This window comes from Drosophila albomicans, chromosome 2R (genome assembly GCF_009650485.2).
Source record: "Drosophila albomicans strain 15112-1751.03 chromosome 2R, ASM965048v2, whole genome shotgun sequence".
NCBI lineage: Eukaryota > Metazoa > Arthropoda > Insecta > Diptera > Drosophilidae > Drosophila > Drosophila albomicans.
Window position 1 is genome coordinate 21,626,081 of NC_047631.2, and position 20,849 is coordinate 21,646,929.

Genomic DNA, 20,849 nt, shown 5'->3' on the forward strand with positions numbered 1-20,849 from the left:
CAATATTGCTGTGTCAAAACGCATTTGATTGAATGTTTCTAAAAAACAGTTTTATTTAAGTCCTGTGGCAGATAGTGATCACTAGCAAGATTTTGTTTAAACCGATGGAATATTCGAGATAGATACAAGATACAGAAAGGCGCATTATTTCAAAAAGATAGTTACTTTCGTTTTTTCAAAAAATTTGGACACCGTCTAGAACATTTTCTTCAAGAAGGCTTTTTTACACAGTTTGTTTCGCTTTAATAGGAATATGTGGTAGTGGTAGGAGATACAGGACTGTTTCCGCTAAAGTAAACTGCTTTCGATGCACTGCTTTCAATGAACTGCTTGACAATGGCGTGGAAAACTGCTTACTCAAATGCTTTTTAAATTTTTGCGCCAAGGCATTTCGTTTGAAATGTGCAAATGTAAAGTTAATGGTTTACAATTTGAAAATTACAGCATTTTCCAAACTATAGTTTAAAATGTAAGTTGAAGTTGATTTGTAATTCTACAATAAGTAGAGAATAATAAGTAGAGAATGCAGAGACTAAGAGAGCATCAGTTCTTGTGATAGTATTCGTGGGTTCAATACCATCACATTAGTTAAAACAATAGCTTATGTGGTAATACGTATACGTGATTTTACTCAGAGAGCGCCGCAATCTCTGGTTGTGTTAGTGTGATTCAAGCAAATACTAACACATACACATATTTATATGGCATGTGAGTTATCATGAACGCCATATTGGAAACTGATATTGACTTTGGCAGTGAGAGAGCGTTTTATCAATGTTAAGGCTAAGATACCATTTTTTAAATAATCCGATAAATATAAATAAACTTAAACTATTCATAGAACAGTTTTCACATTTTTAATGTACACCCTGTATAAGCTGACGGACTCTAGACTAGGCGCTACACGTGGCCTGTCCCTCTTACCCGCTCTACCTGCTTTGGGTTCATCAGTCCATTGCTTATCTTTCCGTTGAGCACAACAAAACAATAACACATTCGTTAAGCACGAGAAATACAAAGTGAATAGGGACGGCTGTGTTGTTGACAAGCAGGTCTTGGACTGGGAAAGCGCATGCAATGGAAATTTACTAGAGAATTTCAAACGAAATTCATTTATTGCGTTGTTTTTATGAAGTAAACCTCTGCTGATGGAAAAAACCCCGTCATTTTGCATGCGAATCACTTTTAAATGACTTTTTTTTTTAATTACTTGCGAAAACTATAAACAAAATAAATTTGTACACTTATCGTATCCATTGGAAGACATCCTCACTGCCTGACTGTCATATAGTGTCTGACCAAGTTGTCAGCCGAGTAGATTCGACTGTTCCTACACATATTGGCGCTGAGCGTATTTCTGTCATTGTATTCGTAAAATGTGTACATGACACCTATACAAGCACACCTCTCGCAACTCTCTTGACAAATATTCGTGTACATGCACTCACATTGTATTGGTAATCGTGTGAGATACACCAATACACTCAAGCGATGCGCTGCTCTCTGCGCTAGCGAAGAGCGTGCAGCGTAAAAAGTGTGTCTGTATTGTAAACACTAATACTATGACAATACTTGTTGCTCTCTTTATTTCTGGACTCTCTGTTTACTTTCTGATCATTGTGAACTTCAAAACAGCTGTTTGGCTAGGTCGTGTAGCGGACTCTTTAAAAGATACAAACGTATTTAGATACATTTTTCAAATGGAACAACTTGCCATATAATTTGCTACAAAGTTGTAATCTACTGGCACACCTCTATTAATAATAATATCATTTTGGGTTGATTTTTAAATATTCTTTCAGTTTTTATTTCTTTTTAACTTTTTTCTTATCTTTCGGGCATTTTCTTATATGTACGTGTATATATAATATAATTATATATAGTTTGTATTAAATGTATAGTTAATTGTGCGTCGATGACATCACTTACGCATTACGAGAACTTAGAAACTTAGTTAGTACTTAACAATAACTTATATCAGATCAGTTATCGCAATTATTGAGTAGTTTGTGCATAGTGTTAAGGCTATTATTTACAATTTAAAGAATACATCGATGTTAGTCCTCTCCTCTCCTCTCCTTCTTCGCAACCCGCTCTGCCAACTATCGATAATGAGCTTGGAATAATCCACATGCAGCAGACGACGAGTATCCTTTGGTGGCCTGGGAAGACCACAGCCACAATCAAATGTTCAGGCAACGCAGCTTTGTCTCTGGTATGCGGGATGTGAACTCGAACGATGGCGGTCTACGCAGATCCTCGTGTGAGTCGCGTCTTATGCGATCCGGATTGCGACCCATCACAGAGGACAGTGGGATCTCCATGCGATAGATCTCTTCCAGCACCAGTCGCTCCAGATCGAATAAGTGTTCATCTCGCACTCCAGGGATTTCATCGTGCATAAACAACGCCAATCGCAGCAGATATTCCGCATTATGGCCGCTGGGACCGCGGCAGTTGGCGATTTGCCGCGCTATAACTGCCAATGGGGCGTCGCCGGCCCAGTGACGATTCTCTGGCGTGGCCACATAGACCAGCACCTCGACAGCCTCGCCGCTAAAGGGCGTGTCATGCGATGCGACGCGGGGAAAGAATTTCGTTTCGAGTGTTGCATAGCCACCTGTTGAATGCAGATCAAACAAAGCGCTCAAGTTAGTCAACATATCTATAGAGATAGGGTGGGAGACGCTTGATTACTTACCGAGTGTGCACTCGCGTTGCTTGAGATACTCCAGAGCCGTTGAACCTGTTATTCTGTAGGCACAGCCCCAAGTAATGCCCTGCAAATAATAAGAAAATCATATTAAATAAGGAAAAGATTGTCAAATTGATGTTGTTTAAATTTAAGAAAAGCAGAAAAAAAATGCTTTTTAGCCCAAAATAGTTTTTGACCAGCCGCGGATTTGAACCGGCACATTTTTATACTGGCTACTGATAATACGTTTTTTTTTTGACTGTGCCTATGCTTATAATTCCCAACTACTTATTCGGCACATGGCACGTATAAATAGCGGCCAGCGATAGTTTCGCCAGGCCGTTTCGAGTTTTTCATGCTTGTCTCTCGGGGTCACAAACGAGCTCCTGGTAGCTCCCATGACACCCTGGGTAAAGTCCCCGGGCCTAGGATAGAAAGTATCAAGGCGTAAAAAGTTGTATTTATACAATTCGCCTATATTTCGCGGTAATTCGCCTTGCGTACTCCAATGAAGAGGGACCTGTAAAAGGGTCTCGAATTGTTGCGCTCGGTTGACTGCGGAAATGTGCCAGAGATTCCATTAGATATAGGCAAGTGGGGGCGTGTCTTCAAACCACACGTCGCCCATACGGAATGGGGCTTACTTTGAGAAACTCGAATATAAAGGCTAAATCTACTTTTTGCGCTATGCTTTTGTCTTCCCCACATAAATAAGTTGTAGTACTGTGATGACTGCTTACCTCTTTGTCTTCCACAAGTGTTGCGACACGTCCCGGCTATAAGCAGAAAGAAAGAAAGAAAACATTTTGTTGTGTTAAGAAAATGCGTTTTCATTTTTAAAAGTTTGATGAGTTATAAAAGCGAGTTTCAGTGTCTGGGATTTGCACGTTCTGTTTGTTTACTTGCAAGCGGACCTTGACTTATTTTCTTTTACATTGTTGCTGCTTGTTAATTGCAATTGCAATTGCAATTTTGACTTTGTGTTGCGCAAAAAATACAATTTGCAAACAAAGTCGCAAAATAAATACTGAATATGTCATCAAAAATAGTGAACGTTATAGCTCAAAGAAGTATTGTAGAGGGAGAGAATGAGAGAGTGTATCGAATGAAGTCCGTTGCTGATAACAGACTTGGGTTAGGTAATGTGTGTACAGGTGAAACTGAGCTATGAGAGCACTTACCGCATCTTCGGTGCCGCGATGTGTTGCGTTGCCCTGCCAGAAGCGTCGCACATAGCCTCTTATGTAGCCTGTGATGCACTTGTTGTAGGTGAAGCCCGGAATCCAGCACAACGAGCCATAGCCAAAGACCCAGCACGAGGCGATGTCCGCATTGTTGTTATTACTCGGCCGATTCTCCTGATCATTATTGCCAGCATTATTGTTGTTATTGTTGTTGCTATCCTCATCGCCACCCAGCGTGCCATTGGTGAAGAGGTTCTTGAAGTGCGCCGGCACCTCGGTGGGTGGCTGATGTCCGCTAAAGTGCGCCATCTTGATGTTTTGGTGCCCAAAAGTGTTTCTCGGGTAGAAAGTTAAGCGTCTACGCTATCACACTGTGAATTTAAGCCTGCGCAGCCAAACGATATTCTCACGTTTGTTGTCTCAAATCTCGATTCTCGATTCGATATCTCTTCTATAGTGTGTTGTTTGTTTCTGTTGTTTGTGTTGCTGTGTGTGGCACTCGGCTTTTATAGTCGCATGTTGGGGCATGCAATTTGTTGCCGCTATCTCACGCTTAGCATTGCTTCTGCTTCAGCTTACTGTGTGCAGGAGAAAGAAGAAAACCTAGACACAATTTAGTTATTACATAAAAAAGAAGAAATTACAAAATACAATTTTTTTGTTGTTTTTTCAATTTTTTTTTGTCAATGGAACAGTTGAGCCAAAGCTTACTTGATTTGTTTTTATCAAATGTGTCACACCACGCGCTTTCTATAACGTTCAATTACGAGTATTATTGTGTGTTTTAGTAGTATAATATAGTTTAGAGTGTAGTAGAAAAGATCAGCACACGTCTGACAATTGTTTTGTTGTTGAGAGACTAAATAGTTCCGCTAGCAGCCGGGAGCTAAAACCGCGCGACTGCCGCCGATCCTAAGTTCAAATTAAACAGCCGCACGGCCAATGCGAAAAACGAAAACATTTCTGAGCGAAAAATAAATATCACACAATATATACGACGAGCTATACGAATAAACACACACACGAATGCGAATATATTGTAGGAAATATATTTATGACGCTCTGTCTAAGTCGTCTGCGGCGTCGGCGCACTGGACTTATCTCTGAATCTACTCGCAAAGTACACATATGTTAAAGCTACTCACACTCGTATTCACATTCACATTCACACTCGCACTCGCAATTCGCATTCGTATTCAAATTGTTGTTGCTCTCGCGGGCACGCTCCCTTCGTCTCGCTCTTTCTCCCACTATCAGCGAATAGTGAAACCGAAACGAACAAGTTCTTTTTGCTTTCAGTGTGTGTTAGGGTAAGGTTGACTTGCTTCAAACACGATCGTCGATCGTCGATTGTCGATTGTCGATCGTCGCCCTTTACTAGATAGATACTTAAAAGCATATTAAAATACAATATTATCAATTTAGATTTTATTGTTAACTTTCCAGTTAAATGACGCAGCAAAAAACCAAAATATAAAATTGGTACTTGAGAATTAAACAATCATTCGTTCATCATAAATTGAGTCGAAAAAATTGAAGTGGATTTATTTGAAGTATTTAATAAACTCAATTTAATGAAATTATGAATTGATTAGAATTATAAAAATGTGATTTGCAAAATTGCTAATCAGATGTTTAAAATAGTCAGACTGATTTATGGACAACGTGTTCTATAATTTATATTTATACTATTATTTGCACTTATTTTGTGTTTGTCGATTATAAAACCGAATAATAATTTTGGATTTCCCACAGCTGCGGTTCCTAGAGTTTTTGTTTGATAAACAAAGGCATGCCATCTAGAGAGTTAGCATTGCAAAAACAAAAGAATTCTTGCAGCTCTCGCAGGAAATCCATCAACACTTCTTTTTTTTTGGCAAAGTTCAATTCCGTACCAAAATGTCTGGCACGCCTAGATATGGCAACTCGTCTTTACGGTATGCGAGACATTTGTTTTTTTGGCACAAGCTGACACACACACACACATGGACACATCGATAGGCGAGTAAATAAACGCCCATTGAGAGAAATACACGCAATAGTATAATGCCTTCTTTTTCTACTTTTCGGCTCTGTGTTGCTTTTCTTTGCCAAACACATGCTAGTTTTAAGCTCTGGGATGGTTGGGGTGCTTGAAGAGGGGGTGGCAAGTAGATTTGGGGCTTGGATTAAGCTGCGTAGCTGCTGTTGAATAAGTTCGGCACCATGAAATGCTCGGCATGTTTGGGCGCTCAGCTGCGAGTTGTATCGCACTCTTATCAACTCGTCACACTTCTCTTTTTTGTTGTGTGTATGTATATGTGTGTGCTTTGTATTTTTAGCCAATTTTTAATGTGCTCATGCATATGTATATCGAGTCGAGTCGAGTATTGAATATTTAAACATTTTGCAGACTTTGTTTTGATTATAGTCTACCCCACGCAGCCATTTGTTTTCCTCACGCTCTTTCTAAATATCAGCGTTTTTTTTGCCTCTTTCTTTGCACGAATTTTAGCATAATTATGGACCGATACATATATGTGTGTATAGATATAAAAACACATACACATCCAGTCGAAGCGATGACCCAAAAATGCGCATGGAATGGAAAATAACCGAAAGCTTTAAATACCTTAAGAGGAGGCACACGCACATCCGTGACAACAACATTCTTCAGTACATTTACCCACAAGCGTATGTTATACATAAATACATAAATACATACATACTCATATGTGAGAACGCTTTTCTTTTCATTTCTTTGCTTTGCTTTGGTTTTCATTGCCTGCCCGCCTGCTGCCATTCATTCGTGTCGTCGTTACGTATACGCAGCGTTGCCGCTTTGCGTGCAAACACAAATAAAGCAAAATACTTTGTTTATACTTGTTTGTAAGCATGTATGTGAGTACGTACGTATGGATGTATGTATGTGCCAGAGATACTCGCTACACATTGCTGAATCCTTGATACTGAACTTTTTTCATTGTGAAAGTTTTTTGCAAACGGTTCAAGGTTGCAATTTTCTCACATCTACACCCAAGCGGGGGGGCAGGCACTTGCCACTTGGCAGAGGGGATTAATTGCTCGCTTGTGTGTCTCTCACATTCTGATATTCTTTCTTTTATTTTTGGCTACCAGGCGCTACAGAAAAGTAGTCACACACAGTGGCAGTCACAGACAATTTCCTCAGTCATAGTACACGAGTACACATGCTTTGCAATTTACAAAAGATACAAAGACACATACACACAGATACTCAGCTACTGTGTGGTGTCGTCAATATTCATGCATATATAGATACGAGAATGTATCTAGATGTATATACGATTGTGCGGCTTAAATTCGTCAACAATAACATGGCAAAAGCAAATAAAAGCGTAGACGAAGCCATGTGATGGACACATGCACCATCATTATTCATTTGGTTGAATATCTTCTAGATGCATTTATATCTTATAGTTTGTCGCTTAATGTAAACAATACTATAATTGTGTGAACTACAATTTAGCACTTAGTGCACTCGCCCAGCAATCAATTAGGGCTATCGCTGTCCAACGACTAAATGAACGCCTCTGCTCGACAGTTACTTTGGCTAATTAAGTAATTGTAACGTGTCGCTATGCAAGAAAACAATCTCGCATCGCAAATATTTCAAGTACACTGTGTAACAAATTTTAGGGCACTTGAAAAGAATTAATTGATAATAAGTTGCGGGCTTGCAATTTAGCAAATCAATTAAATTATAGTTTGTTTTTCGAGCACGTAATCCACGTGACTAAGCTAAAAATAAATGGCTAATAAATATTTTCAATTGCACTCTACAAGTGGGCAAAGTGGGGGCTACCTGGTAAAAGTGATTAACAAATTGACGCGACAAGACGAGACGAGACGAAACTTAAACTTAAATATCAATTCAAATGTTTGCATCTGATTAGATTTTTACTATTATTTTTATTACTCGTATTATTATGGTTATATGACGCGACGTGGCATTGATAAGCATTTTCTCTCCATGTTTCCGTGGGGTGCTTGCAAAACTTGCCCCAGACAGAAAGTGTGTTTTATTTATGAACTGAGCACTCGATAAGAGCAAAGCCAGTAGACTATAGTCTACTATACTTCTATAGAAGGCAGTCGACAGCTGTGCTGAAAACAAAGTGTCTGATAAAGCGATCAAGTCTGTTTTGATTGCGCAAAATGTAAACAATATTTGACGATCTTTGTTGTCTTCATATCGAAAGGTGTGTTGTCGTCGGCTCTCTAATTAACACAATTGGGTTAATTTCTGAGAGTGTTAACATTTTCATTGTTGCCTTTGTGATTGTGTGTTCAAAGATTTGCGTGCAGGTTTTGAAGATAGTTGCAGAAAGTTAAGATTGATTCCTTGAAAAGCAAATTAAATCTAACCTGTTTTTAATAAGTTTGCTTATTGAACTTTAATTGAAAAGAAAATTAACGGTATTTAATATTCTTTATTCTTTCAGCAAGCAAGTTAAATTTAATGTTTTTTCAGGTTAAGAAATCTTATCTACGTCATAACCTAACCATTTATATAGTTTCGACTTTGATACTTTCGAATATTTGTAGACATGTTTTTAAGATAGTCGCAAAAAGTTATGAATGATTCCTTGAAAAGAAAACTAAATCTAACTTGTTTTTAATAAGAAAAGAAAATTAACGGTATTTAATATTCTTTATTTCTTCAGCAAACAAGTTAAATTTAATGTTTCTTCAGGTTAAGAAATCTTATCTACGTCATTAACTGACCATTTATCTAGTTTCGACTTTGATACTTTCGAATAATTGGGGGCAGGTTTTTAAGATAGTCGCAAAAAGTTATGATTGATTCCTTGAGAAGCCAATTAAATCTAACGCTTTTTTAATATTTTTGATTTTTGCATTTTAATTGTATTTATTTAAGAAGAAATTTAACATTTATTAATATTTCGTTTCAGGTTTCTAATGTACTTATTGTATTTTCTTCTGACGCTTTAGAATATTTAAAGTTTGTTCTTTCAGCAACAAGTTAAATTTAATGTTTTTTCACTTTAAGATATCTTATCTACGTCATAAACTGACCATTTATCTAGTTTCGACTTTGATACTTTCGAATAATTGGGGGCAGGTTTTTAAGATAGTCCCAAAAAGTTAAGATTGATTCCTTGAAAAGAAAATTAAAGCTAATGGAAATTCAAGTTTATGAAATAAAAATGCAGGCACGATTTGATTTTGCATTTCAAGATGAATTCTTTTGATTTAAATTCAGATTCAAAGAACTCATATATTTGAGTATCGCGACCTAACTTGAATTGTATTTGACGCAAGTTTTAATACTCGTTTGATTTGCATTATCTTTCTGATACTTTCAAATGCATTTAGCATGCACGTTTTTTTAAAAAAATTTTAAAAAATTTGTATGTTTTAGAAACAAGTTAAATCAAATTTCATTCAGGTTCCGAATTTGGTTCTATACCCCAATTAATATATAGTTTCGATTGTGACGCTTTCGAATAATTGCAGGCAGGTTTTAAAGATATTTCAAACGATTTTGTTTAATACAAAATTATATTAGGTGCCGAAAACTAATCTATTTGAATGTCCCAACCTGTTCAATTATCTACATTTGCCTTGAAAGAGAAACGAATAGTTAATTAACACAGAAATTTTAAGACTCTCAGGTGGAAATTCAGGTTTAACACATTTTAGGTGAACGTCATTGGGTGTTTATTGAAATATATTGTATTTAAAGTTTTAATCATGTATATGTACGAGTACACAATAAAATGCTCTCTATTACAGTCAATAAATTAGTAAGCTCAACAACCTGATAAAAAGACATTTCAGACTGACGGCTGACGGGTTACGCGTCTTTATTTCAGAGGCAATCATTTACGCGTTTTATTATAATACTCATCTCATTGTGATCGTGCCTTAAGCGATCACACCTTGGAATTCCTACGACATTTATGCACTATTATTGAGTTGTATTTATGTTAATGGGTTAAGTACGCAATAAACATCGGCGACAGTAACAAAGCTACTCAGTTTATATAAGCAAATGAATATCTATCTATCAGATCTATGCATGCGTTTGTGTTTGGCACGTGCCAATCAATTGCGAAAGCTAATGAATTGCTGATAAGTGAAAGATTCACTTTAGCCAGTGCACACTGTATAGCATCTTCCCACAGCTAATGACCTTGAATGAACAACCTGTGTTTATTATCCATGTTTTGTGTTCCGTTATATATTTGATATTTGTGCAGCTTTTGAAGCACACATACACACACATGCATACACTGTACACTAGCTATCATTAACCTTGCCCCTGTTACAGTATTCCCCCCTCTATTGGAACGGAAATGCATTCACAAATCGCATGGTCTCGCCTCTGATCGCTTTACCCAGCGATTTTTCTACTTACAAATCTATATATACCATACAATAAAAATAAATAGTGCAGCAAAATAGAATTCATTTGTTTTGATGTACCAAAAACAAAAACAACAAGAGCAACGTCAAAGCTTAACAGCGAGAGCGAGAGAGTGAAGCGAAGAGAGCGATAAAGCGCGTGGCGAACGCGAATGGTTCGTTTACATCTGCTGCGAGTGAGAGTGAACCGATAACAGGTGCGAGTGCGACTGGCGACTGCGAGAGTGAGAGAGCTGGGGACAAAACAGTACACACACACACACGCACGCATACGAACGCACTGATAAGAGAACTTGCGAATAATAACAAAAGTAATGAGCGCTGTAAGACGAAAATAAAGACAGACAGACAAACACAAATACATACACACATTCTCGTGTATATCATGTATTGACACTGAAGCTTGTGTCGTTGTATGCGAGAGGAGACCTGTCAGTAGTGTGGCCTATAAACTTTTGACATGCTGACACATATTTTTCAGTTGCATTGTTTTCAATAACAACAACACTGGATGCTGCGATAATTTGTTTTTTACCTTTTATATAGGTTGCAGCTTTCACAGTTAATATTGAAGTTTTTCTTTGTTGTTTTCACAGCGGCAATTAATTAATTTATTGGCTATCAACTTCCGTTCAACTGAAGCACTGCACTGTTGTATGTATGTGTGTGTGTTTAGCTTTGCCGCTTTTTTTATCAGCAAATTCTAGTATTTTATTATTGTGCTCACTTTGTTTTGGTTTACGAATCGCAATACAGTGAAGTAATGTGCGTGTTTGCTTGAGTGTTTGTTTATAAATGAAATGTATCACAATTGCAATCACTCTCGAGCTGCGCGCCCATCCGTCTGCTGCGACGACTTCAATGTAACTGCGGACTTTGCGCTGTCTTTCCGCGCTCAAATATTGCTTGCTTGCTTGCCACGCACTACTTCGCTCCGCTTCTCTCCGCTAGGCGTCGCTTCGCTTTCGTCCACCTCTTTACAACCAACATCTCTGTCAGTATTTTCGCTCGCTTCATCTTGCGTCGCTTATTATTTTAAATGCTGCTGCTGTGCTGCGTGTGCACATAAAAATGTTAAAAGTTTTCGTTCATTATGCCTTGTCTGTCTTCTTGTACACACACATACATACTTAGTAATACAAGTACGATTGAAGTTGTACGCTGCTTTTTACCTGCCACGTTTTGTGGCACAGCTGTTGCAAGGCAGACCAAGGGATTGCCCAGGTTCTTTCACACACTGTGATAAGAACATCTGTATGTGCTTTGTGTGTGGAAATCTGCAGTTAATCAAGCAACTTTCCTCTCGTGCTGCCTCTTTCGCTCTCTCTTTATTTTACGCCACGCTCATGCGCATCTCTTTTGCTCTCCATTGCATACTCATCACCATCATCACCAACTTTAGCGTTTGGCTGACGTAATTTACACGCGTGCTTGCCGCATGTTGCACATTTTTATGAATGGAAAGCAGAAAGCACCGACCCTTAACATGGCAACAACGAGAAATGGCTAGACTTGGCTAAAACAAACATACGAACAAACAAACAATTGCCAACAATGCTTCACGTGGAACATATGTATGAAATGGCACTGAAGCGAGTGCGATGACACATTTTAGAATTTAGCCAATGACCTCGCTCGCTTTCGACTGGCATAGGTAACAAATGATTCCATTGCATCAGATACTTCAAATAATTGAGATAAAATACAAGGTGTAGCTTCATAATAGATAAACATACTTTCATAGATTTCATTTAATTGACTTTTTGAATATCAGCCAGTCAATGTTTGTTTCGTATTTATATTTTTATATTTTGTGTAAGGGAAATAATAATTGTAGCACTATTTCTCCTTTAAATTATTAGATGACACAATATAAGCATTGCTTTATAAACAAATAATGATGACCCATTGCCCCGAATGCAGTTAAGTGAAGTACCTAAAAGTATGCTATGCTATATGCACCGCAGAGATGTCTCGAACTTAGCAAATGTTCAAACCAGCAACTTTGTTAACGATAGATGGCGCACATGACGAGGGAAATTGGCAGCACTGGCTCAGCAGTTAAGTAAGCACACAATATGTTGCGAACATTTTAATAAGTATACGCACCATATTCTTATTTAACTTATATACTAGAAATACAAGGGCAATGTCTTTTTTAAATTATATTGTGTATTTAAAAATAAATCATTGAAATTCATATTTACGATTTTATTAAGGAATTAAGAGATCTGCCCCTTGGGATGCATTTTGTTAGAATAATAAAATAATTAGGGGCAAGCTTGGAAAATAAATGAGCAACCTAATTTACTATTTGGGATTATCGCGTGCACAATATAAACAAATTTTGGAAAACGTCTACCTATGCTCAAAATAAAATCGGAACAAATCAAAACAAAACATTTATCAATGCGATTCACAAAACGAGAAAAAAAAAGAAAAAAAGCGACGATGGCGGTGACAAAAAGAAAACAAACCAAAACAAAACACAATGGAAAAGTGGAAATAAAAAGGAATGCACAAAACCACGAGCCTAAGACAAAAGATTTACAATATCATTCGAGAAGATTTAGAGGTGATTTCCAAAGATATATATTTTGTTTGAGCAGCAATAAATAAACAAATTATACCCAGGGAGGGACGACTATTTTTATGTTTTTTATTTTTTTTGTTTCTTTCCGTTTATTTTTTTGCTCAATTTGATGCGAAGCACACAACAAAAAGCAAAAGAAACAACAATGAAAATTGAACATATCATATAAGGGGGAGAGACAAGGCATGAAACAAAAGGGGGGAGAGAGAGACAGAAGTGGGAGCTGCCTCCATTAAAAGTGTCACATTAACGAATTGTTTTCCGTCTCTAATTTATATGGGATACGTTAATAGTTGGGCAGGTAGATTCGAATTTATTTGACTTCTAATCTGGGCGCTGACAATAAATAAACTACGAGCAATGATTTGCTTTACTTATTAATAAGCATTTTGCAAACACAACAACCGAAACAATATTTAAGTTTTCATTGAGCGGAAAAATGGAAAATGGAAAATGAAATATGAAAGAGCCTGAGCAGCATTTGTAGTGGTTGCTTGGGCAAAGTAAGGGGCGTGGTTTGCTCACAGCTCGTCCTTCTTCTGCTTAGAACGCCAATGTTGTAGACAGTGTCTAATGGCGTGCCGCGTTATAAATAGAAGCCACTCGAGAGCAGCCACTCAAAACGCAGCAAGATCAGAGCAGAGAGTCGCCGAGCAGAGCAGAGAACACATGTGAATCTGGCAAAGAATCTTTCTTCGATTTTTGTGCGACAAATGTGTCGCGTTTGTTGCGGGCGTCGGTTCGTCTCGTTCTCGTTCCCGTTTTCGTTTTCGTCTCCTTTCTGATTGCATTCTCGAAACTTGCAGCATATTTTGTGAAGTGCAGTGAAGTGATAAAGTTATTATACTAGTGAATAATACAAGTGATCAGCTAGCCATGACTAAATACAACAATACAAACGCCATGCTAACGAGTTCAGGCTCAGCCAGTGGCATTAAACAGGAATATAGCAGTTACCATCAACAACAGGGACTTCCAACGGAATACGGATATAGCAACAATTTGCAGCATGCAAATGCCACGCACAATCCTCATCAGACACTGCATCATTTCTTCAATCGCTTCAATGCCGTCGGCGATGTCAACAACGCCGCCTGCACTTACAACGCTCGTCAGTCCACAGAGCAGAGCAAACAGCTCTCGATGACATCCTCGCCCATTTACACCACGGACTACGACGACGAGGACAGCAGCCTCAGCTCTGAGGAGCATGTGCTTGCGCCCCTCGTCTGCGCTTCGGCGCAATCCTCGAGACCTTGTCTCACCTGGGCTTGCAAGGCGTGCAAAAAGAAGAGCGTCACCGTCGATCGACGGAAGGCGGCCACAATGCGCGAGCGGCGGCGTCTCAGAAAGGTAGGAACTAAGATTTAGTAACAGGATTTAATGGTTTTATATTCGGCTTCTATAATGTAATATAGAAGTTATTCGCTAATTTCAATAAATGGGAATGTTATCAAAAAATGATCCGACGAGATCAACGTACAAGGAATAAGTTGTTTGAATTCAATCTCTGCTTTAGGTAATTGGGTGGTGTAACTTATAGTAGGCTGTGTTCTGAATAATGATCTGTCTGGAGTGCTTACTCAATAGTCTCTATTACAAGTGGAAAAAGTGCTTCGACAATTGGTTTGAGCGCATGCAAAATTGTATAACTCTTGCTGGAGAATACTTTGAAAAACAATAAATCTATTTTTATGATAAATATTCGCATTTTAATTATTAGGCTAGAAATATAAATTGCAAACTCCTACCATGTATAAGCTTTGTTAATATAATAAACAAAATACATATACCCTCTATATCACGAAATTTGTGAGTTAAATAACAAAATTGGTTACTTTGGGTTTTCTAAAATATATCTATCAGATACTTATAAAATATCTTATAGTTAGTATTCTTTCCTACTGTGGTAGCAAGCTCCCAAGTTTAATAAAGCCTTTCTTGTCTTGAGAATTTTTCTCTATAAATTCGCATACTCAATACTCTCTTTACTTTGTTGAAGTTTATTATCAGTAAAAGTGTCTGAATTTAATATCCGTCTTCTGTTATAATAACAACATAACTAATTTGATATTCAAGAATATATTTAGAAAGGATTAAAATACGCCCTTAGAAATAATCGTCGCAGTTTCTGGAATCAGTATGAGCGGGAAGACGAGGCGTCGTCAATCTGTTCAAGCCCCAAACGAAATTGTGTGCAACTTAGTTGCGCCACAGAAATTAACACATCAGGAGCGTAAATGTCACTTGCAATCATTCGGCCCTAAATTTCAGATTTCAAAATATCAAGAAGACAAACATTCAACATTGGCGTGGAATGAAACCACCCAACAAGCGATAAAAATGCAGGATTTGCCAAACATTAAACAAGAACATTAACGAGCCCGAGAGTTCTGCGACAAATCGTAAAAGCTGTAGAACTGTAGAGAAGAAAAGTGACTTCTCCAAGAGATGGAAGATGGAAAGTAGTATTTATAGATTGACAGAAACCCCTGTGGCAGAGCCATTAACCATTTATATGAGTGCAAGAAAAGGGGGGAAAAAGAACATAGCGCAGACGACACTTCGGCCATCATTAACACCCGCGCCCGACGCTTTAATTGTTTAAATTTTATGCGCAATTTAATTTAAAATATGTTTTATTAAAGAGCCACTTAAAGTTATGAGCGTTCGTTCGCTCATTTGGTTTTGTATCCGTTTTTATGGCATCTCTAATGGATTTGTCTATGGTTCTCTTTATTGATAACTCATCATGGGCATTAATTGATGATGGCTTCCCATTTTGTTTTTCTAGGTTAACGAGGCCTTTGAGATCTTGAAGCGACGCACATCATCCAATCCCAACCAGCGTCTGCCCAAGGTCGAGATCTTGCGCAACGCCATCGAGTACATCGAAAGTCTCGAGGATCTGCTTCAGGTGAGAGACTCAAATAAAATGCAGTTGTTTGTAGTGATGCTTATTAAGGATTTGTGGCTTGTTTTTGTTTGCTTTGCAGGAATCAACGCCCACGCGGGATGGCGACAATCTGGCGCCCAGTTTGAGCGGAAAGAGTTGCCAGTCCGATTATCTGGTAAGATACATTTTTGCTTAACGCCAATTAATATTAAACGGCAAACGAAAAGCAAACCAAACCAAAAAAGAAAACGTTCCGCAATTATTTTCTCGTAAAAACCTCATGCATGAAAAACATTTTCGTACATTTTTCTTTTCGGCGACACGCACATTCATCAAAATCTCAGGGCCCAGAGCTGCTGTGTCGCGATGCGATGCGATGCTTTAAGATTTGCTCCACATTAAAATAGAATAGAGCATCGGCTCCTTGTCTTTGTTCCGTCTTTCCTCATTCCCATTCCCATTTTCATTCTCATTCTCAAACTCGTCGATTTCCTTCTCTATATACTGTTATGCTCATTTGTTGCTTAACAATTTATGCGCTCACTGACGTGCGACTTAATAAGCTTCTCCCTCCCGGTGTGATCAACCGTCACAATTATGAATTATGATTGTCCCGAAAGAGTTGGAAGCTGGAAGCTAAAGCTACGTAGTCTCCCGATTGGGGAAATGCAATAAATAAATTTCCATTTTATGTGCTTTTTTGGTCGCAGGCCACCCAACCCATGGCGATAAACTATAAACTATAAACGAAACGATCGTGTTGTAAATTAATTATAACAAATTCGGGCGCAGCATCTGCACGTGAATGGGAACGATTTTCATGTTCCCCTTTCCAAATGGAAAGAAGCTTCATCTTTGAATTCTCCTGCTGATGCTGATCGAGTGAAATTTGGAAGGGGCAAGAGGTGGAGAGGGGGGGCCAGGCTGAGAGAGACTATTTCACAATAAGCTCATGTTCGAGGGAAATGTGTCAGTTGACAAATCGCACAGGAAAAACATGACAAGATCGGAGCGCTGTTCCTCGAAAGGTGTTGCAAGACTACAGGCATGGGGTATGGGATGTGGGGGCATGGGGCATGTTGCATGGCCTGTGACAGCACAACAAATTGTGAACAATTACGCGAACATTTTTGCGACTATCGCTTTATGGCTGGCCCGATCTTAACTCATGTCGCCAAGGCACTGAAGATTCAGCTGAATAATTTCCATGCAGTTTGTTTGAGTTTTTCACATTTTAATGTACAAATTTGTTAATTTACCATAAAACCTTGCATATTTGTCGTTTTCACTGGCGATGGCACTGCGCCCTCAATGGCAGATATTAATGTGCGTCCATAGTTTGATTAAAAACTGGCGAAATGCCAGAGTGCAGAGACATTAAAATGCATCTCAGCCTCCCTTCTGAGGCTGACAATCCATCCATCCATCCATCTCTCCATTGCAACCCATAAAGAGGGGTGAATACTTTTAAACACTGGAGTTGTTTGACTATTTTTACATCAAATGCGATAACAAATGTGTCATAAATAAAGCGGGCGAGTCCAACAAACGATGCCCCACTCCCAGTTCCCTAGTTCACATTATCAAAATGCACTTCAAACATAATAATAGCACACCTGGCAGAGTTTAACAATCGAATCGAAAATTAAACGATTCCCTCTTCTCAACAATCTTATCGCGATTAGACGATCCAAGTGCAATCACTTAAGTTTTGTATATGACACGGCCATCAATAAATTCGGCATATATTATCAGCATTTTAGGTGCAAAGTGATTCATGAATTCGCCAAACACACACACACACATCGGAAGTGAACTTTTCATGTTACGTATTCGCTTATCTCTGAGGTCGTTTGTCGTTTGTCTTTTGTTTTTATCTATATTATTTTTATTTGTCGATTACAACATTCCGATCAATATAAATACATAACATAATAGTGTAGAGAGCGGCAAGGTATATAACTTAGGCTTGCAACATGCAACATTGTACAGCCTAATGCCGCATATCCGTTACATTTCAAAGCGCCAAGAAGAACGCGCCAAAAAGTGGCTTAAGAACTTAGCGCAACTCATAAGCAGCTTTCGACTGGATGATAAGTGGCATTTCATTCAGATATAGCACACATGATGTGCGGTATATATATTTGTACAGCATGCATATAGTATTTATATATTTTATACCCGGTGGTTGCAGGGGTATATTGATTAGGTGGCAAAGGAAAATAAATGTGATGAAATAGTATTTCACATATCTTCTACAATTCATATGATAAGATATAGCACCTCTCCTTTCAGTTACTGCAAAATTGCGTTAAAATAAAATAATAGTTGAAATATTTAGTATATTTACATACCAAGTATCTTGTAGTCGATCTCTTTCGCCTCTTTGCATGTTGCATCTTGAGAAATAAAACAAAATTTCATCTGTATAGTATTTAGTATTTAGCATTCGTACATATGTGTGTCGCACATATCGAGCGTGTGCTGTCACTAAACGCTTGGAAAATGATAAATCGCTTTATAAAAGTGCAGCGAGAGTTGTCTCGTTGTTGTATTTGTTGCGCAGTGTTTTGTTCGCTGCTTGTTTTGTTTTGTTGTTGGTGTCGTTTTCATGTCACTGTGCCTATAAATACACAGCACTCTGTCCCGTTTACTGCCAGGCAGTGCAACTGCTTCCCCCTCCCCCTTCCCCTCCCGTTCATTCCCTCTGCCACTGGTTGCAACAGCCACATGTGCTGTGATCCTTGCAGACGCTGCGACGGCAACTGCATTAAAATCTTAGCGAAGTTTTATTCCACTGAAATGAGAAGCGAACCCACCCAGAAGAGGCAATTATAATTTGCCTAACTGAAAAGCGTTAAAGCAATATTTCTAATGAAATCTGTGCGCATCTCCGCTGCACTCTTTGCTGTCGTCTGAGTATGCGCACGATTGCAAGTAGTTTCTGCAAATTAATTTAATTGCTAATAAGTGGCCCGGCACAAAAGAGACAATGCTCCCAACTGCTGCTCCGTCTTCACTGGTTCAATGCATTTTAATTGGCCAACTCGCTGGTGAGTTGAGTGCGGCATCTATTTGGCCACAATCGTGACGACATAAATTTTGGCCTAATCTCATCATTAGAGTGCATTTCGAATGGCATTTGGAGGCAGAGATGACAGCCAGACAAGCATTTTGACATTGTCATTTGGGGCGACACTTTCGCCTTATTTATTGCCTCGCTAATTTTGTATCTCTAAGTTGCATTCACAATTTCTGCTTTTGGCTATTTGCAGAGCTCGTATGCGGGCGCATATCTGGAGGATAAACTGAATTTCTACAACAGACACATGGAGAAATATGGACAATTTACAGGTAATTCAACTGACATTAAGTTCCCCTTCAATGCTTTGCTTAAACTTTAATTTTGTCGACAGATTTCGATAGCAGCAGCAATGCGAATGGTTCCAGCTTGGATTGCCTCAACCTGATTGTGCAGAGCATCAACAAGAGCAACACAACTTCAGCTCCCATGCAAAGTGTGTCCAGCAAATCCGCAACAACATCCGCATCCTCAGTTGCATCCACAAGTGATGCAAAGTCAACAACTTCGTTGCATGCCAACTTCAAGAAGAAGTGCAGCACTTAGCATACATTTGATAGTTGCCTAGTTAATTGTAAAGTTATTTTCTAAGTGACAGCACCAAAGGATACACGTTATACAGATAAAGTGAAAGGAACTTTAGTGAAAACCCAGTGAACAAATCAAATTGAGGGAGTGTGTTAGTTATAAATTATTGTAGTACTATTCTTGTAGCTTTAGCCAACTTACTTTACTTAATTAAAACAGATAAAAATATTTATAAATATAGTAAAAAAATAACATAAACTTGTCTTTGTTAATCCACCTCCAGCTTGCGAAAAGAGCCGCTGGTGCCGCTCAGTTCCCCGCTGGCCCAGGCATTGGCCAGGCCAACGCGCAGCTTTTCATTTGTACCAAACTGAGCATCCTGCTCAAAGTAATCCTTGCGAGACAACAGCTTCTCCCGCCAATAGTCCAAGGCTTCGGCCTGATAGCCATTGTTGCCGCCATACTCGATAGTCATGGCTTCTGGTGGGAGATGCTTGTAAAGATCCTCTGACTTCTTGTGTACCACAAACTGTCACAATAAAAAGTGAATTTCATTAGTAAATGAATTCGATTGATTGGAGTACTCTGTGCTCACCTTCCATGGCAGTTTGGCTGGCAGAAAAGAGGTGACAAAATTGAACACCGTCTGCCCCGAGGGTATCATATTGACCAGATGAATCTCCATGAAGCGCAGCGGCAAGCATTGGTCCACAAACATGAAGGACTTCTTGAGCAGAAACGGATCGTATTGCAGCATTTGCTCCATGTTGACATCTCGTGCATCAACCACCCAGAAAAGTCCTGCCACCGTGGCATTATCGCACTCCTGGGCCAAGAGTTCTAGCATCATGAAGAGCAGCTTGAAGGCTTCACGCGGACTCGACTGTTTGGGATCCACTTTGCAGAATTGCGAGATGATCACGCGTGCACCTTGTGGACTCACGGGTTTCTTGGGTATTACGTGAATGCTGTGCGGGAGAGATGATGAAGAGATGACTCCTTTTTTTCTGGTGTTACCTCGACTTACCCGCGATCAAACTGCTTCATGAGTGCATCGTTCACCTGCCTTGAGCCCAGCACCTCGGGAAACACATTGCGCAGCGAATAGTAGTTGTCGATGCGTCTCTTTGTCTCCTCCACGCTGAAGCGACAGCGTCGCAGGAACGCAAGGATCCACTGCTCGTCGGTGCGTGCCCGCAGATAAGGCGACTTGGCAAGCCACGTACGCACAGTGGCTATCAACGCCTCACGCTCCGCCTGCTGCTCATTGCACTCGGCCAGAGCGAGGGCGGCTAGCAATGGCTCCAGGGGTCGCAGCTTGGACATCCTCACGCCGTGGCAGCTGCACTGCGAATGTCGCAACTGAGTGCAGGAAAGGAATTGTTGTTTTGCAATCTAATCAGCAGTGACTGGAACGTTTACTGCTAGATATGCAATAAAAGTTATACTACTGCTCTTCG

At 39.1% G+C, this 20,849-nt stretch overlaps 3 protein-coding genes across 3 annotated transcripts; 1 reads left to right on the plus strand and 2 right to left on the minus strand.

Annotated features, from left to right (window-relative positions):
• Positions 1-1,793: 1,793 nt before the first annotated feature.
• On the minus strand, positions 1,794-10,841 carry LOC117575069 (glutathione-specific gamma-glutamylcyclotransferase 1). The gene is made up of 5 exons (XM_034259160.2): positions 10,826-10,841; positions 3,877-4,457; positions 3,436-3,471; positions 2,702-2,780; positions 1,794-2,620 (listed from the first exon to the last, which is right to left on the minus strand). The coding sequence occupies exons 2-5, from the start codon at positions 4,186-4,188 to the stop codon at positions 2,184-2,186; spliced, it is 864 nt and encodes a 287-aa protein (XP_034115051.1). The 5' UTR covers positions 4,189-4,457; positions 10,826-10,841; the 3' UTR covers positions 1,794-2,183.
• A 2,924-nt stretch (positions 10,842-13,765) lies between these two features.
• On the plus strand, positions 13,766-19,500 carry LOC117576086 (myogenic-determination protein). The gene is made up of 5 exons (XM_034260634.2): positions 13,766-14,236; positions 15,678-15,800; positions 15,880-15,954; positions 19,055-19,133; positions 19,196-19,500. Exons 1-5 carry the CDS (start codon positions 13,787-13,789, stop codon positions 19,405-19,407), a joined length of 939 nt encoding a protein of 312 aa, XP_034116525.2. The 5' UTR covers positions 13,766-13,786; the 3' UTR covers positions 19,408-19,500.
• Positions 19,501-19,634: 134 nt separating this feature from the next.
• LOC117576087 (alpha-tocopherol transfer protein-like) lies at positions 19,635-20,739 on the minus strand. The gene is made up of 3 exons (XM_034260635.2): positions 20,417-20,739; positions 19,985-20,357; positions 19,635-19,918 (listed from the first exon to the last, which is right to left on the minus strand). Exons 1-3 carry the CDS (start codon positions 20,713-20,715, stop codon positions 19,658-19,660), a joined length of 933 nt encoding a protein of 310 aa, XP_034116526.1. The 5' UTR covers positions 20,716-20,739; the 3' UTR covers positions 19,635-19,657.
• Between the last annotated feature and the right edge of the window lie 110 nt (positions 20,740-20,849).

What these genes read in the sequence shown, in the direction of transcription:
- LOC117576086 (XM_034260634.2), top strand. Translation starts at nt 13,787, where the DNA reads ATGCTAACGAGTTCAGGCTCAGCCAGTGGCATTAAACAGGAATATAGC. An exon ending in AGCGGCGGCGTCTCAGAAAG is followed by an intron (nt 14,237 to 15,677) that starts GTAGGAACTAAG and finishes TTGTTTTTCTAG; the next exon opens with GTTAACGAGGCCTTTGAGAT. An exon ending in GTCTCGAGGATCTGCTTCAG is followed by an intron (nt 15,801 to 15,879) that starts GTGAGAGACTCA and finishes TTTGCTTTGCAG; the next exon opens with GAATCAACGCCCACGCGGGA.
- LOC117576087 (XM_034260635.2), bottom strand. Translation starts at nt 20,715, where the DNA reads ATGTCCAAGCTGCGACCCCTGGAGCCATTGCTAGCCGCCCTCGCTCTG. An exon ending in ATGAAGCAGTTTGATCGCGG is followed by an intron (nt 20,358 to 20,416) that starts GTAAGTCGAGGT and finishes TCTCCCGCACAG; the next exon opens with CATTCACGTAATACCCAAGA. An exon ending in CAGCCAAACTGCCATGGAAG is followed by an intron (nt 19,919 to 19,984) that starts GTGAGCACAGAG and finishes TTATTGTGACAG; the next exon opens with TTTGTGGTACACAAGAAGTC.
- LOC117575069 (XM_034259160.2), bottom strand. Translation starts at nt 4,188, where the DNA reads ATGGCGCACTTTAGCGGACATCAGCCACCCACCGAGGTGCCGGCGCAC. An exon ending in ATCGCGGCACCGAAGATGCG is followed by an intron (nt 3,472 to 3,876) that starts GTAAGTGCTCTC and finishes TTCTGCTTATAG; the next exon opens with CCGGGACGTGTCGCAACACT. An exon ending in CACTTGTGGAAGACAAAGAG is followed by an intron (nt 2,781 to 3,435) that starts GTAAGCAGTCAT and finishes TATTATTTGCAG; the next exon opens with GGCATTACTTGGGGCTGTGC.